This window comes from Trichechus manatus, unplaced genomic scaffold (assembly GCF_000243295.1).
Source record: "Trichechus manatus latirostris isolate Lorelei unplaced genomic scaffold, TriManLat1.0 scaffold00080, whole genome shotgun sequence".
NCBI classification, from domain to species: Eukaryota; Metazoa; Chordata; class Mammalia; order Sirenia; family Trichechidae; genus Trichechus; species Trichechus manatus.
In genome coordinates this window covers 5,407,260-5,421,392 of record NW_004444016.1, presented here as the reverse complement: position 1 = coordinate 5,421,392, position 14,133 = coordinate 5,407,260, and the positions used below count along the sequence as shown (strand labels likewise).

The window sequence follows — 14,133 nt, the reverse complement described above, 5'->3', positions numbered from 1 at the left end:
GCACTTCAGGAATGGAAAATAAAATCATACTCGGCCTCACAAAATAAACAGCAGAAAAACCCAACGAAATAATTCAGAAGAAAGGAAAAGGGGGGTGAGCCACTTTAGATGCTCAAACTTTACCCCTGCTCTACCAGTAGGTGAAATCAAATAGCAGTTTTAAGGAAAAAAACTGTAATTCTAAGCTTCTCCAACCACACACCACTGCCCGCACCCCCCCCCCCAAAGCCTCTTTTGTTTCCAGGGCAGGTGACAACTCTCACTCTTTCTAGGATACATTTTTGCCCCCTGAAAGGTTCCTGCTTCAGGTAGTCAAGCCAATCCTGTCCTCCTGCACATTTCAGTGGTATTCACTGATGAGTATCCTTAGTTTGAAGCAGGAAACTGGGACATAAGCTAAGCAACTTGACTCTTCTTGCTGCTTGGCAAGTCAGCACAACTGGTAAAGAAAGGCTAAGCCTTAGGGACAGAGGCTCCTGTTTGGATCTCTAAGCAACTACACTTCGCCCACACACATTGGAAGAATGCTAACGTAGGGAGAAGAAAGGGTGGAAGAGAAAGGTCGAGAGAGAGAGAGAGAGAGAGAGAGAGAGAGAGAGAGAGAGCCACATAGCTTCTTTCAGCAAACAATTATTCCACATTGAAGCATTAGGGAAAAATACTTTCTTCTAGGACAAAAGAGAAGCTCTGCTGCTAGGATAATTTTTTAACAGCAGTATTTTTAGGATGGAAAAATTGTCAGTGTCTTTGGAATCTGAATTCTGATGACAAAATCTCCATCTCTGCAAGACCTAACGTGAAAACCCTTAAGAAAGGAAGAGATTCCTGGTTAAGTCTCCCACCCTGCCTTCTCCCCATCTCCCAAAACCTACCAACCAATCTACACAAGTTGCTGACTGCACTATCAAGCATTTCTCAAGGTGCTGGAATGTATTAATACTTGACTTCAACCTGCTGGAAGTGAGAATGACAGCCGGGAAGAGACAGGTATAAGTACCAGGGAAACAGAGCAAACCAGACTGCCAGAAATAACCAAGGACTTAACAGAAGCCTGGGCCATAGGATATGATCTGCTGTGGCCTGTGAAGGGCCTAGGGACCAGATGCTGCCCTTCAAAGGCCAAGGCCCAGCCATGTCCTAGAGGAAGGGACTAGAGGAGTTAGGTGGCCTTCTCCCCGCTTCCTCCTTGCCTTTCTTTGTGGGGAAGGGAAGAAGACACTGTAGTACACAAGATTGCCTGGGAAAATGGATTATTCTAATAAAACTTTATTTTTTCAAACACAGCCACAGAGGCAGGACCTCATGTTTAACACACACAGACTTATGGACTTTTTTTTCTTTTTTTTTTTTTTAATATAAAACAAAGTTTACGAAATTTTTTTTTCCACTTTTTGTATTTGTAATCCCATTAGCACAGGGACTTTGGCAGCAGGTGGGAGTGAAGGGCAGCTGGAGCTGCCACTGGGCAGTCACCGGGCACAGGAGAGCACCAGCCTGAGAGTGGCTTCACTCACACACGCAGGAATACTCACCTACTGGTCAGCCACATCACACACACAGCACAGATGCAGATGGTTACCCAGCATCAACCACAAGCCCTGTAGAGGTGTGCTCCACTCTGGGTAAGTCCAATATGTGAAAATCTGAATAGTCAAAACAGCTAAAGTAGAGGGAAGGTGCTTGCTTTACAAAAGAAGCAATCATAGTCTGCTTTTAAATGGTCAGCAGTTCAAATGCACTGAAAAATAGCATTTGATTTACACAGAACTGTTGGAACAGATCTATTGTGTAAAGCAAAATGAACCACTTCTTGAAAAGGCTTGTCCCAGGGCCATGGGTGCTTAGACTAGGAAGCAAGATGATAGTTCTGGTGAGTTTAACTTTCCAGTCTTAAAGTAATGGAATTCAACTATGATATCTGTAGACTTTCTTCCCTAAAGAGGGTACCCTAGGGCTTTGGGGAAACCAGGATGGAGGCATAATTACTGCCCTCACTTCTTTAGCTTAGGGCCTGCAGAGACCCCACTGGCATTGCCAGTGGCCTAATGGAAGCTGGCACAGCCAATTTGCAGCAGAGAGCCTGGGGATGAGGATGCCCCAGGAGGAAAAGAAGCTGGCACCAGGAAAATTATGGCCTATATTATGGCCTGAAGAGGGAGAAGAGCCAGGGGAGAGATGAAACCAAGGATGGTCAACTCCTAGGCTCACAGTTTCCCTGGATTCTCTGCAGCGGTTCTCTCAGGTCCCCACAGTCCTGGTGGCCCACTGGTAATATGTGGTAACTTGTAGGAGAGGAGCCCTGGAAGGGTAGAGCCTCTGAGTGCCAGAGGCTCAAGAAGACACGGCCACCTCTCCTCTGGAGTGCAGGTGAGAAGGCAGGAGCCTCACTGATGCTCTTACTCGACATGTGGGAGACCCAGAAAAATGTCAGGATCAACTTCACAAGGAAGAAAACACATAGACCTTGATCTTTTCCCCTAACACAAGAAACTTGGGTCCTAAGACACCCTGGAAACTGAAAAGAAAATGGCCCTTCTAATAAACAGGGAAGGCAGCCCCAATTTGGTCCTGCAGGGTCTAACCAAAGCTGGACAAAGCCTCACTAGGTATTGTAGTGGCAGCTTCAGTACGCATTTCCACTGGTGCCAGCCCTACCATGGTAGCTGCAGTCCTTAAACATATCACTGTAGCCACTGAGACCTGCTGCCCTAGCTCAAGCTGTGGGTGAGAAACTTAAAAAAGGAAATTCAATCCAACAACAACAAACTCCCAACTGCTCCTCACAGCCTTTGCTTTACACATTCTTAGCCGATCCCTTAGTGAGCCCCAACCTCCCTGTGGTCTCTCAGGGCCAATTAGAGGCAAATTAACATTTCCTGGCAGGAGTGGAAGATAAGCAAACTAATAAATGCTGACACTCATTTCTCAAGCAGGTCAGAAAAGAGGTTGGGCCTGGATCTCACGAGAACAGGCTTCCTTACAGTCTGCTTCCAATGGGCAGTGCTGGGGTGAGCTCATCCATGCCTGTAGGGCCTGAACACCGTTATCTCCTGCTGCAGGTCTGCCTCAATAGATACTGGGGACCAATACAGGATCTTCCTTCCTTGTCTCTGACCTAGGTCAGAGCATGAGGGCAGAAAGGTTCCTTCAGTAGAAATGAAAAGTGAGAGATGGAGCCCTTCAAAACTGACTCAGTTGCCCACATGTGCCTGCATCTACTTAGAGCGAGAGAGGCAGGATGTGTATAGCCTAGGCAATCTGATGAGAAAAAAAGGCCAGCTCAGAATAAATGTGGAACCTCCCCTCCAGCCCCCACTACTAGATCCACCTAGTGGGAGGAGGTGGGGATAATGAAAAGACCATTAGCTGAGGTCACGGCACTTAAAAGACCCCAAACAGAGTCCTTTGCAGAGCCAGTGGTGCTTACAGATTACAAGCCTGGCTCCAGAGCTATTTAGAAAAAAGGAAAACTTGGTGCCCTCCTAACTCCTTGACCAAGCCCAGTATCCTGTGAAAACTCAGGATCCTGGGGCATCACGATGCTCTGCTGTTAAGGAGCAAATGCCTTCTTTCCCTAAGGCTACAAAAAGACGCCTTTACTTGAACACACTCCCATGCACGCACACACTCACACAATTTCTCTGAGGAGGCTGACTCAACCCCCTACTCTAGCCAAATTCTAAGACACAAGTGCCCTTTGAAGCAAAGGGGCTAGTGAAATTCCCCGAGCTGGGGTCAGCAGACCCCTTCCTTCCCTGCCCATCCATCGCTCTCTCGGTGGCAGGGATACTCACACTCAGGGCCGCCATGGGAAGGGTCTGCTCTGGGGCTGTCCCTCCCGCCACCAGCTCCATTTATCTTGTCCCGGCCAGTCTCTTGGCATGGTCGAGTTGTCTGGAGTGAGAAGATTTCCAGCTGCCCTGAGTTGGAGCCCTCCACTCACCCCCGTTCCCAGGCTGGGCCCCCGGCCTTGGGGCCTCAACACTTGTTAGTAGCCATAAGATAGTCAGTCTGTGTGGCCCCAGGAAGTAGCCTCTCAGTTTTAGTTCTCCTCAATCAGATTCAAGTCCAGGTCGCCAAAATCCTTCTGGCACAGTGTCCGTTTGCTTAGCGTCTGCCGCCCCCACCGCACGGCCCCCTCCTCCTCCTCTTCGCTTTCACTCAGCACCTGGGAGGAACCCCCAACGGGGCTGCAGGAAGCAGAGAGGGGTGGGGGGCTACAGGCCATGAACCACGGCGGAGAAATGCTGCTGCCTTCCGGGGCTGTATCTTGAAAACAGAGACCTCCTGAGTACGGTTTCTGCCAAACAAACAAGAAGTTAAGACGGCAAAGAAAGATACTAACTTCCCAGAGCGCTCTGGCCCAAGCAGTATCTCAAAGTATCCCTTTTGGTTACCCTTCAAGGGAGGAATCCTAGGTTTTAGGGTAAGGTTTTTGTGAATTCCCTGATAAAATTTAGAAAATGTAGTGTACATGTATATTTCTCTGAGGAAAGAGTCCATAGTTTCCATCAGGTTCAAGATTAGAAGCTTGTTTATTAAGCTCTATGTGGGCAGGGATATTCTCTAGTTATTTCACTACTAAATTCCCAGTGTCTAGTCAGAAGCTGGTACATAGTAGGTATTCAATAAATGTCTGCTGAATGGTTGGAGGCCAGTATGAATAAATTCTCAAAGAGGTTTGTGACCTAGTCTATAAGAAAGAACGTGAAAAAAGTGGGCCAGTGCATATAACTGCATTCATAGTAGGAAATCAAAAAAGCATTTGTTGAACAGATGAATGATGCAGCAGCCTCTCTTGCTTAAGCTCTCACAGACCCACTCGAAGCAGTGAAGAACAAGTGGCAAAACCAGCTTGGAACACAAGAGGGGCAGGGGACTTTTGTGGCTTATGCCTCTTCCAAGAGGAGGGAAAGTGCCTCAAGCAGGGCACCCTGGCATCCCTGTTGGAAGGTTTAACATGGATCTCACCCCAGTTTTTCTAGAAAGTCCAGGACTGAAAGGTTTCACAGAACACAGGACTTTCAGTGCTAAAACCAAGACAATCTTGGGCAAACCAGGATGGTAGGTTACCCTAGTAAAAGCTCAGACAGAAAAGAGCTCCAGGGTAGGCCCTACCAAGAGGACCTGGAGCTAGGGGACAGCTTAAGAGTAGGACAAGAACAGAGTCCCCGTCCCCCCATTCCCACCAAGCTCCCCTAGTCCCGCTGATCCCACCTGATTCATCTTGTCAAAGTCTAAGGAAGGCCGCAGCCGCCGTGGGTCCTCCTCGTGGCGCCGTTTGACCCCAGCTTTGCGGGCATCCAGATCACAAGGCTGTGAGCGGCTCCGGGGAAGGTTGCGGAGGCCTCGAGGTCTCCAGGGCAGCTCCGGGGAGGATGCGGGGGAGCTCCGGGCAGAGGGCAGGAAGTGACTTGCCTGCGGGCCCAGGCTGGGTGACAGGGAGAAGCGGCGCTGGGGTGGACAAGGTGACAGGGACTCAGCATCACTCTCCCAGGAGCCACTTTGGGGGGAGGCAGCAGAGGGTCGAGAGGAATCTTGGGCTAGGGCAAGGCTGAAGAAAGGGGGGCTGCAGGGTCTGTGGGCTGGGGCACATTGAGAAGAGGCACTGGGAGCTTGGAGGAACCTGAGGCTGGAGACCCGCTTCGGGGGGCTCTGGTGAGGCACCTGCGGCCCACCCCCTCCACCACTGCCCCTGTGCTTGATGGGAGTCCACAGCTTGGAGGGGGCGGGCCGCCACACTGGCTGCCAGCGAGACAGGTCCACGGGCACGGAGAGTGAGCGGCAGTGCCTCTTGGATGGAGGGGCGGGGGTCACAGGGAGTTTCTCTGGGTCTGGGGACTCAGGGCTTAGGACTTCAGGGAGGGGTTGCTCCTGTAGGGAGCTTCCCCGGCTGGGTGGTCTGAGATGCAGGCTCAAGCCTGAGGGATGGTAGCTGAGGTTGAGGCTGTCCTGGAACTTGGCACAGGAACAGTGGGGCAGGCCCCTCCAGGAAGCACCTTCTGGAAAGCATTCATAATAAAAATAATATTAATGATAGCTAACTCTATCCAAGAGCTTACTATGTGCCACACACTATACTGAGCACTTTATGCAGGCTATCTCATTTCCTCTTCCCAAAAACCTCATGAGGTAGGTACTATTGTTATCTCCATTTCATACATGAGAGAAGTCCAGTAACTTGCCTAAAGTTGTACAGCAGTCAAATGACCACAGAAGGATTCAAATCTAAGGGACACCAAGGCCAGATCCCTTAACCGCTATGTTATACTGCTTCCATTATGAGAAACCACCTGAAATCTAAAATATACTTTCATGTACTACCTGCCACTCCCTCTGCAAGGTAAAATGAGTCAAGCAAAACAGACATGTGTATGTTTAGCTCTGCTCATCCCTCACCCCACTCCAGCCAGCCCTACTCTCCATCTCTGCCACTTGTGTCATGGATTGAACTATGTCCCCCCAAAAATGTGTGTATCAGTTTGGCTGGGCCATGATTCCCAGAATTGTGTGGTTGTCCTCCATTTTGTGATTGTAATTTTATGTCAAAGAGGATTAGGGTGGGACTGTAACACCATCTTTACCCAGGTCACATCCCTGATCCAATGTAAAGGGAGTTTCCCTGGGGTGTGGCCTGCACCACCTTTTATCTCTTAAGAGATAAAAAGAAAGGGAAGTAAGCAGAGAGTTGGGGGACCTCATACCATAAAGAAAGCAGTGCCGGGAGCAGGGCGCGTCCTTTGGACCGGGGTCCCTGCGAAGAGAAGCTCCTAGTCCGGGGGAACACCAAAGAGAAGAAGGCCAACAGAAAGAAAAAGCCTTCCCCTGGAGCTGATGCCCTGAATTTGGACTTGTAGCCTACTTTAACTGTGAGGAAATAAATTTCTCTTTGTTAAAGCCATCCACTTGTGGTATTTCTGTTGTAGCAGCACTGGATGACTAAGACAACTTGTCTACCCTGGGTTCTGAAAAGCAGGCCTAAGCTCTCCTTCCTTGACCTCTCTTCTTCCCATGTGTCAAAAGCACCAAGATGTAAGTAAGGTGCTGCCAGGAAGTAAGAAGTAATCAAGTGGGTAAGAGATCACTTTTTACTTCTAAGGACGGCAAATGGGGTAGGGAAAAGGCCTTTGATGGAGGAACCTATGCCTGGGAAGCCCTAAGACTTTGTGCTGCCCATGATCCTCTGTGTCTGGCCACCCACACACCCTGACTCCTTTCCCTTAGGCCTTCTCTTAAATCCAAATAGAATGGGGAGACCGAGGGATGGGAAGGGAAACTGACTAAAAGGAATGGTCCTCACTCTGCACTCTAACCAAAACTGTGACTTTTGAGAGACAGCTAACTAAGTGACAAAAGGCCTACTCCAACCTCCTTTGAATATCCAGCCCTGCTGGAATTTGCAGGGCTAGATATTTGGAGCAACTGACAAGTATTATGAAGTTAAGACTTGATGATGGAGAAAACTCATGCTTGATTTTATTTGGTCAATAGCTCTCCCCACTACTAACCTCCATGAGAGCCAGGACCATGTGTCTGCTGTGTACCTGTAACACAGTACCTGGCTCTCAGCAAGTATTTAATAAATAGGAGGCAGAGGTTGAATGGAGATGCTTTTGCCAACTCACTTCCCTTGCCAGGTATCCCAGAAAACAAAACGAGATGCAGAACAGCCTAGCAGCATGGATTAGAGATTTCTGGTGGTCTACTTCATCTACATGTCTCCATGATCATAGATCCTTTGAGCAAGTAATTCATAATCTGGGAATTTATACCTCAGATATATTTTCACATATATAAAATGACATATATACAAGGTTATTCACCAAAGTTTTATATGTCATAAAAGATTGGAAACAACCTAAATGAACATCAGTAGGAGAGTGGTTAAACAAACTGATACAGCCATACTATGCAATAATATGCAGCTATTAAAAAACAAGGAAACACTTAATGTACTCATATGGAAGATCTCCTAACTATATTAGTTAAGTGAAAAAAATAAGGTACAGAATAACATATATAGTATCCAACGTTTTGTGTTAGACAAAAAACTGGAGATAAAAATATACATTATATTGTTTTTATTTGTATAAAGAAACTCTGGCTGGATATTTAAGAAAAAAATAAAAGCTACTTTTAGGAAGATGATGGAAGCTGGGTGAATAGGGGACAAGAGTGGAAGGGAGACTTTTTTCTGTATAACCTTTTTGTTATTATTTAAAAAATTTTGAACCATGTGAGTGTATTGCCTCTTCAAAAAAAATTAGATTATGGAAGTCCCCACAAGGCTAGAGTAAGAGCAAACCAAACAGATAACTTCCATTCTGGAGCAGTAAAATAGAGACAAGTGCTAATCTTGGAAGGTGACCATTGCAACAAAGTTCTGCAAACAGGCTAGCTAGCCCTGGTCACTGGAAGTCAATGAAAGAAATATGTGAACGCAGGTGCACGCACGCACACACACACGATGCCTTACCAGACACAAGCTGGAAAGGGTTCCCACAGTTGGAGATGTCTGCATGATCAGGCAAAGGCTATAAGAGAAAGAATATCCATAGTCATTTGGGTTCAGGACACACTGACAGAGTTCCAGGAAGCCCTCTTCAGCTCATCACTGAATTTGGGGGCTGTAGGGATGTGAGGGACTCCTGTTCTCCTCCTCTTGTCTTCCCAAAGTTAGTCAGTAAAACAATACACATCTTCCAACATCTCAAACCCTTCTCCACCCAAGTTTTAGTGTCCCTTCTCTATCAGTGGAACAATCCCTGCCCCCTTCCTTTTGGGCCAGGTTTTGAGCCTTTAGTGGGCTCTTCCAGTAAAAGTACCATGATTCATACAGCACAGGACAAGGGTGAAGTGGTAGCAAAAACAGCCTCAGAAAAAGGAGGGGGGCGGGTCGTGGAGAAGCAGGAAGACTGGTCTTTTACCAGACTGATGCTGAAGCGTGTGCATTTCAGCTCATCCAGAGTCTGCTTCTGTAGCTGCTCAGTGATCAGGGTTATCATGATTCTCCCCAGGATTTGACTTGCACACTTTGGAGCAAATGATGGATGTCTTCCCTGTCGTTCTTCCAGACCTCACTCGTGAGCCGTCTTCTGCCACTGCAGCACCATTCTAGCACCATTGGGACTTCCCTCTCCAGTCATGCCTGCTGAGTCTGCCAATTACAGAGGGACCAGCCCCAAGTGACATTAGAGATGTACCTGGTCCAGAGATGGAAAATGCATGGCACATATACCACAGCACCCCTATGTGTCTGGCAGACACTATTAATTGATCACAGCTCTTTCCTGCTAAGCCTAAACACAGTCTCAGAACATAGTCTTAGAAACATTCTGAACTTGGCATTCCAGATATTCAATAAAATGAACTGGAGTTGACAAGCAAGTTGAAACCTATTTGCCATTCCTAACTTGGTTCATGCTCTGCTGAGTCTACTGAGAACCCCAGCACCACTCAGAAAACGGTTGAAAGGAAAGAGGAGGATGCCCAAATGGTTATTTTCATCCTGATTAACCCAATGTTTTCTTTATCTTCCAGTCAGAGTCAGAAGAGAACAGAAATATCCTTTTCCTAAACCATAGAAGAGAGGAGCGGTGATTGTAAGAATGACTTTCTGCTTTAGACTAATCAGAATAAACAGGATTTTATGTTCTGGAAACCCTGGTGTTGTAGTGGTTAAGAGTTTGGCTGCTAACCAACAGGTCAGCAGTTCGAATCCACCAGGCGCTCCTTGGAAACCCAATGGGGCAGTTCTACTCTGTCCTATAGGGTCGCTATGAGTCAGAATCAACTCCATGGCAACAGATTTGTTTTTTTTTTTTAGCCTGAGTGGTTGATGTATTATTGTTTTCCAACAGATACTGTGCATATTCTCTGGTAAAATGGAAAGAGAATAAAGAAATGCTATCAGGGTAATTCTCATTACATTTCAACTCTATAGGTATTAAAAACTACTCCTCTTTGACTTCATTCAACTAAGTTTTTAGCCTGATCAAACTCCAAGACCATGAATACAATTAACCAAGACTCTCTCAGGGTCAATTTCTGATAGAAGCAAACCAGCTCATCTGAGAACATGCTTCAGGACCACACAATTGCCTGAGGGGCCTTGCTCAAGGAAAACTAAGTGGTTAACCTAGAGTCACATGGTATTGTTCTGCCTGTTCCCAAAAATGACCAGCAGGCAGACAGCTCACCAGAGGGTGCAAACAGTATTTGCTAAGAGAGAGAACAAACAAAAAAACCCCGATTCCGACACATGGTGACCCTATAGGACAGAGTAAAACTGCCCCATACTGTTTCCAAGGAGCAGCCGGTGGATTCGAACTGTGACCTTTTGGTTAGCAGCAAAGCTCTTAAGCAGGGCTCCTAGAGAGAACAAAGGATCAAAAAATCTAAATCTTAATCCAGCTTCCTCTGATAGTTTTAGCAAGTCATTTAACCTTCCTTGGCCTCAGTTTACCCATATGTAAAACGGCCAGAAAAACCTTAATCTGTAGCAAGGAGGATATAACATGAAATGTGAAAAATGTACAAAAGCATACCATCTGGCCTGTACAAATCAGGAGTCCACATAGGCTACTATTTCTCTCCCCTCCAGTTTGTTACTCTACAAAGCCTCAGGATGTCAGAAGCAATGATATCATTAAGATGAAGAAGGTAATAGAGTCTATCTCTGGCTGGGTACCAACAGACGCTCTTCTGTGACCTTGGGGCAAATCACTCTCTTCTTTTGCAAAAAAGAGGGAATCATCTTTATTCCATTTCCACCTCAGAGGGAGGCCACAAGGAAGAGCAAAGGAATATATCTGAATGTACTTGAGAGTTCTTTGGAAAAAAGGTGCCAGAGAAGTCCATCATCATTACAGTTAACTATCGTTTTCATGCATAATTACTACCACTCTGAACAAAGTCCTAGCCTCCTGAAAGCTCCCTTTAGTTGCTTCCACTAAGTTGTTGTGGCAGAAGCTAATGCTTATACCATCTCTGCTTCTGGTTTCTTAATTCTGCCTCAAAGATCAACCAGAGAGGGAACCTAACTGGAGGCTTGTACCACAAAGACCCCAGGCCTCAGCATAACCAGCCATGAGGAGCAGGGAGTGAGAGGTTTTCATGAGGCATTTAGCCAAACAGCAAACTCCCAGACCTCTTTAGGATCAAGCGAAGAGAGTGATTTTGTGTTTTTCTGCATTGTAATTGTTGGGATGTGGCCACACACGGCGGTAATCGGAACAATGCAACTACCACCAGGCAACTGATACTCAGCCTGAGTTTCCTAAAACAGGCCAGGCTGAGAGGGGGAACAGAATGGAAGCCATAAGGAATCAAACCAGGACACAAAAGAAGGCAAACCAGCTCCGCGAGGGGCCTCCTCTTTCTCAGGCAGGCATTGAAAAAAGTCTAAGAAGCCCTCTCTTGGCCGCCTTCCTTCCCCTTCCATTTTGTATATCTGAGGAGTAGAGATAGCCTTGAACGTTCACCAAACAAGTTAAAACTTCTCAGCTTAACAACCGGCACAGGGATCAGCTTTTCACTGAGCAGCAGGCCTGTAGGCGCTCCCCACAACCCCACCAGGCCCAACTCTCAGTCCAGGCTTTCCCTCCTCCACCAGCCCCCTAAAATAAAGATCGGACCCCCACCTCATCTCCCATACATGGCAATAACCCCTGACACTAGGGCCTCAGGGATGCTGAGGTTGTGCTGAAACCTGGAAAACCTAACATTAAGTCAAGTCAAGGGGGAGGAGAATCACATATCCCCTGGGGACCTTGCCCCCAGGTCCCAGCCCTACACCTCTGGGAGAGACTAAAGAAAAACATGAGAGGCAGGGAGGTGCAGGCACAGGTAAGAGGGGACCTGACTGCTCTTCCTCCATACGGCTCTGATGGGGAAAGGGGTGACAAGTGGGGCGAATCCCTCCCCCAACCCCGATGAAGAAGCAAAAGCCTAGGCCCCCTCCAGTCTTCAACCTCTCCCTTTGCTGCCCTGCCTGCCCCCGCGGGGTGGGGCATAGGGCGTCCGCTGGCCCCTTGCAGGGGGCGGGGGGCGCCAGGGCTCGCTCAAGGGGGCTGTCGTTCGCCTCTTCCCACTCAGCTTCCATCATCTGGCCGCAGGAAGCGTACTTAGGACGCAGGGGATGGAGAGGGTCTGGGACTTAGCACTCCGCCACCCCCTCCCCCACCGGGTCCCGTGCTCTCCCCGGGAAGGCGGCCTTTGAGGCCGGGCCGCGCGGGCGGCCGGGTTGGGGGAGGGGAAAAAGAGAAGGAGGAGAAACGGCCGAGGTGCCCGCCCCAAGGCCCCAGCACCACCAGCCTTCTGCCACCTACCGCGGCTCCTCCAGCTCCCAGGGCCGCGGCCGAAGCAGCTCTGAGCGCTCCGTTCGCCCCCACGGTGCCCTTAAAAGGCGCCGGCGCGAACCAACGGGCCCCTGAGGAGAGTGGGAGAATCGCACCGGTTCGAAGAAACCTGCTGAACCGCCCGCGGGGGCCTGAGCTTCGCGTCCTTTCTCTCTCAAAGTCTTTCTCGGATAGCGCTGTCAGGAAGGAGCCTGAGGCTTTGATTTAGGGATGGGGATGGTTTCCTCCCTATTGAGCAACCCCCCCCCAAAATATTGCAGAAGGTGGACATGCCCAGTTTGTGGTATATCTTGAAACCCGCGGGGGAAGCGGTGCCCGACGAAGGTAAACAAAGCCATCGCCCCCGCCCTCTATTCCTGTGTCGGCCCAAATGCAGCTTTCCACTTAGTTCGGACCACGTAATAGCATTAGCCAAGGCGCCTCTCACCTATTCCCGCCCTACACCGCCGCCTCTGTAAAGAAATCCCCCTTCCCGCTGCAGAGGACCGATCCCCGGCGTGAAGTCTGCTGGGAAGTGTAGTCCAAGCGCCGATTAGGGCCTGCTTTGAGTCCCTGGAGCCCGTCTTTTAGCTGCTGGATCGGCTCGAACCTTATAAACCCAGGATTTACAACGGTTGCGGGGCCGTTACCACTTGGTTCTGTAATTAGCCTTCACCCAGAACACTTCGTAAAGCTGAGGAGGGCCCAGGGCTGTTCACTCTTTCTCTTCCCTCTACCCGCCCCCCATCAGGATGAGGTAATGGGATTGTGATTATGACATCATAGGCGGTTCAGTTGCTTGCGGGGGTGGGGGGTGTGGAGGGGTACAGTGGTTACATCTGGACCACTTTTTTTTAAGACAGAGATGGAGGGAGGGAGGAAACAGGGAGAAGGGGAAAAGATGTTGACAGTGCTATTTACTTTTGAGGATGAGGAAAACCCTCTTTTATTTAAGTCTCTACCACTACCACCTCCCACCTCAGCCAGCTGAAGTTTAAAACCTTTTAAAAGAGACTGAATGTAGTAGTAGGTGAAGAGGTTGCGGGAACAGTTAGATGGTTTCTGGCTTTTATGTAAATTTGAGTTTCAGCTAGCATCAAAGATGGTTCAGAGAGGCAGGCAAACAGATGGAAAAAGGAGAGGTTTTAAACAATGCTGTCCTGTTGTGATCTCTTTGTAGGGTGGAGTTGTAGATTTCTTTTTTAATTGATTGGAAAGTGGTAGTAATGCAAGTAATCTTCACTATTACACTTAACAACAATTCCCCTGAAAGACGTCTGTTTTCTCTAAATATTTTGTGCCTCACTCAAGTGTGGGGCAGGTAAATAGCTGTGATCAGCTAGAAAGTAGTCAGTATGGGGATCTTCCTCACTGAGCCAGGGAAGGGAGGAGGCGGAGCCGCCAAGTCAGCAAACTGAAAAAGAAGAGTAGAGGAAAAGTGAGGTACTTATAAGAAAGTGGGAGGGGGATTTACCTTGCACTGCACATTTCCCCTTGGTGAAAAAGAAGCAGAGGCAGGGACCATGAAGCATAGGAGACACTGTTTTCAATAATGGCTTGTGAAGCAGTTATGTGCCAGGCACTGTGCTATATAATTTAAATATGTATTTTCATTTTTGCTTACAATCACCAAATGAGACAAAAATAGTCTCCTTATTTGACAGATGAAACAGCCCAAGAGGTTAAGTGAGTGCCCAAGTGTTGGGCAAAGATAGTATTAAAAACCAGTTTTGAGACTCTGTTATGTAAAGCACTAGGCTATATCCCCCCAACATTTTTAAAAATTATCAGCCAT

The 14,133-nt window shown here is 48.0% G+C and overlaps 1 protein-coding gene across 3 annotated transcripts; it reads right to left on the bottom strand.

Moving 5' to 3' along the window:
• Positions 1-1,338: 1,338 nt before the first annotated feature.
• On the bottom strand, positions 1,339-12,624 carry FAM53C (family with sequence similarity 53 member C). Of its 3 annotated transcripts, none has more exons than XM_004381040.2 (5): positions 12,330-12,624; positions 8,928-9,157; positions 8,477-8,534; positions 5,218-6,002; positions 1,339-4,300 (listed from the first exon to the last, which is right to left on the bottom strand). In XM_004381040.2, the coding sequence occupies exons 2-5, from the start codon at positions 9,003-9,005 to the stop codon at positions 4,043-4,045; spliced, it is 1,179 nt and encodes a 392-aa protein (XP_004381097.1). In that variant the 5' UTR covers positions 9,006-9,157; positions 12,330-12,624; the 3' UTR covers positions 1,339-4,042. The 3 variants fall into 3 exon arrangements, with proteins under 3 accessions (XP_004381097.1, XP_023591345.1, XP_023591346.1); XM_023735577.1 differs by having other exon boundaries at positions 9,077-9,157; XM_023735578.1 differs by lacking the exon at positions 12,330-12,624 and having other exon boundaries at positions 4,043-4,300; positions 5,218-5,389; positions 8,482-8,534; positions 8,928-9,737.
• Positions 12,625-14,133: the final 1,509 nt, after the last annotated feature.

Coding starts and splice junctions, on each gene's coding strand:
- FAM53C (XM_004381040.2), bottom strand. CDS start 9,005: ATGATAACCCTGATCACTGAGCAGCTACAGAAGCAGACTCTGGATGAG. Junction 8,535..8,927: donor CACGCTTCAGCATCAGTCTG/GTAAAAGACCAG, acceptor TTTCTCTTATAG/CCTTTGCCTGATCATGCAGA. Junction 6,003..8,476: donor CCCTTTCCAGCTTGTGTCTG/GTAAGGCATCGT, acceptor AATGCTTTCCAG/AAGGTGCTTCCTGGAGGGGC.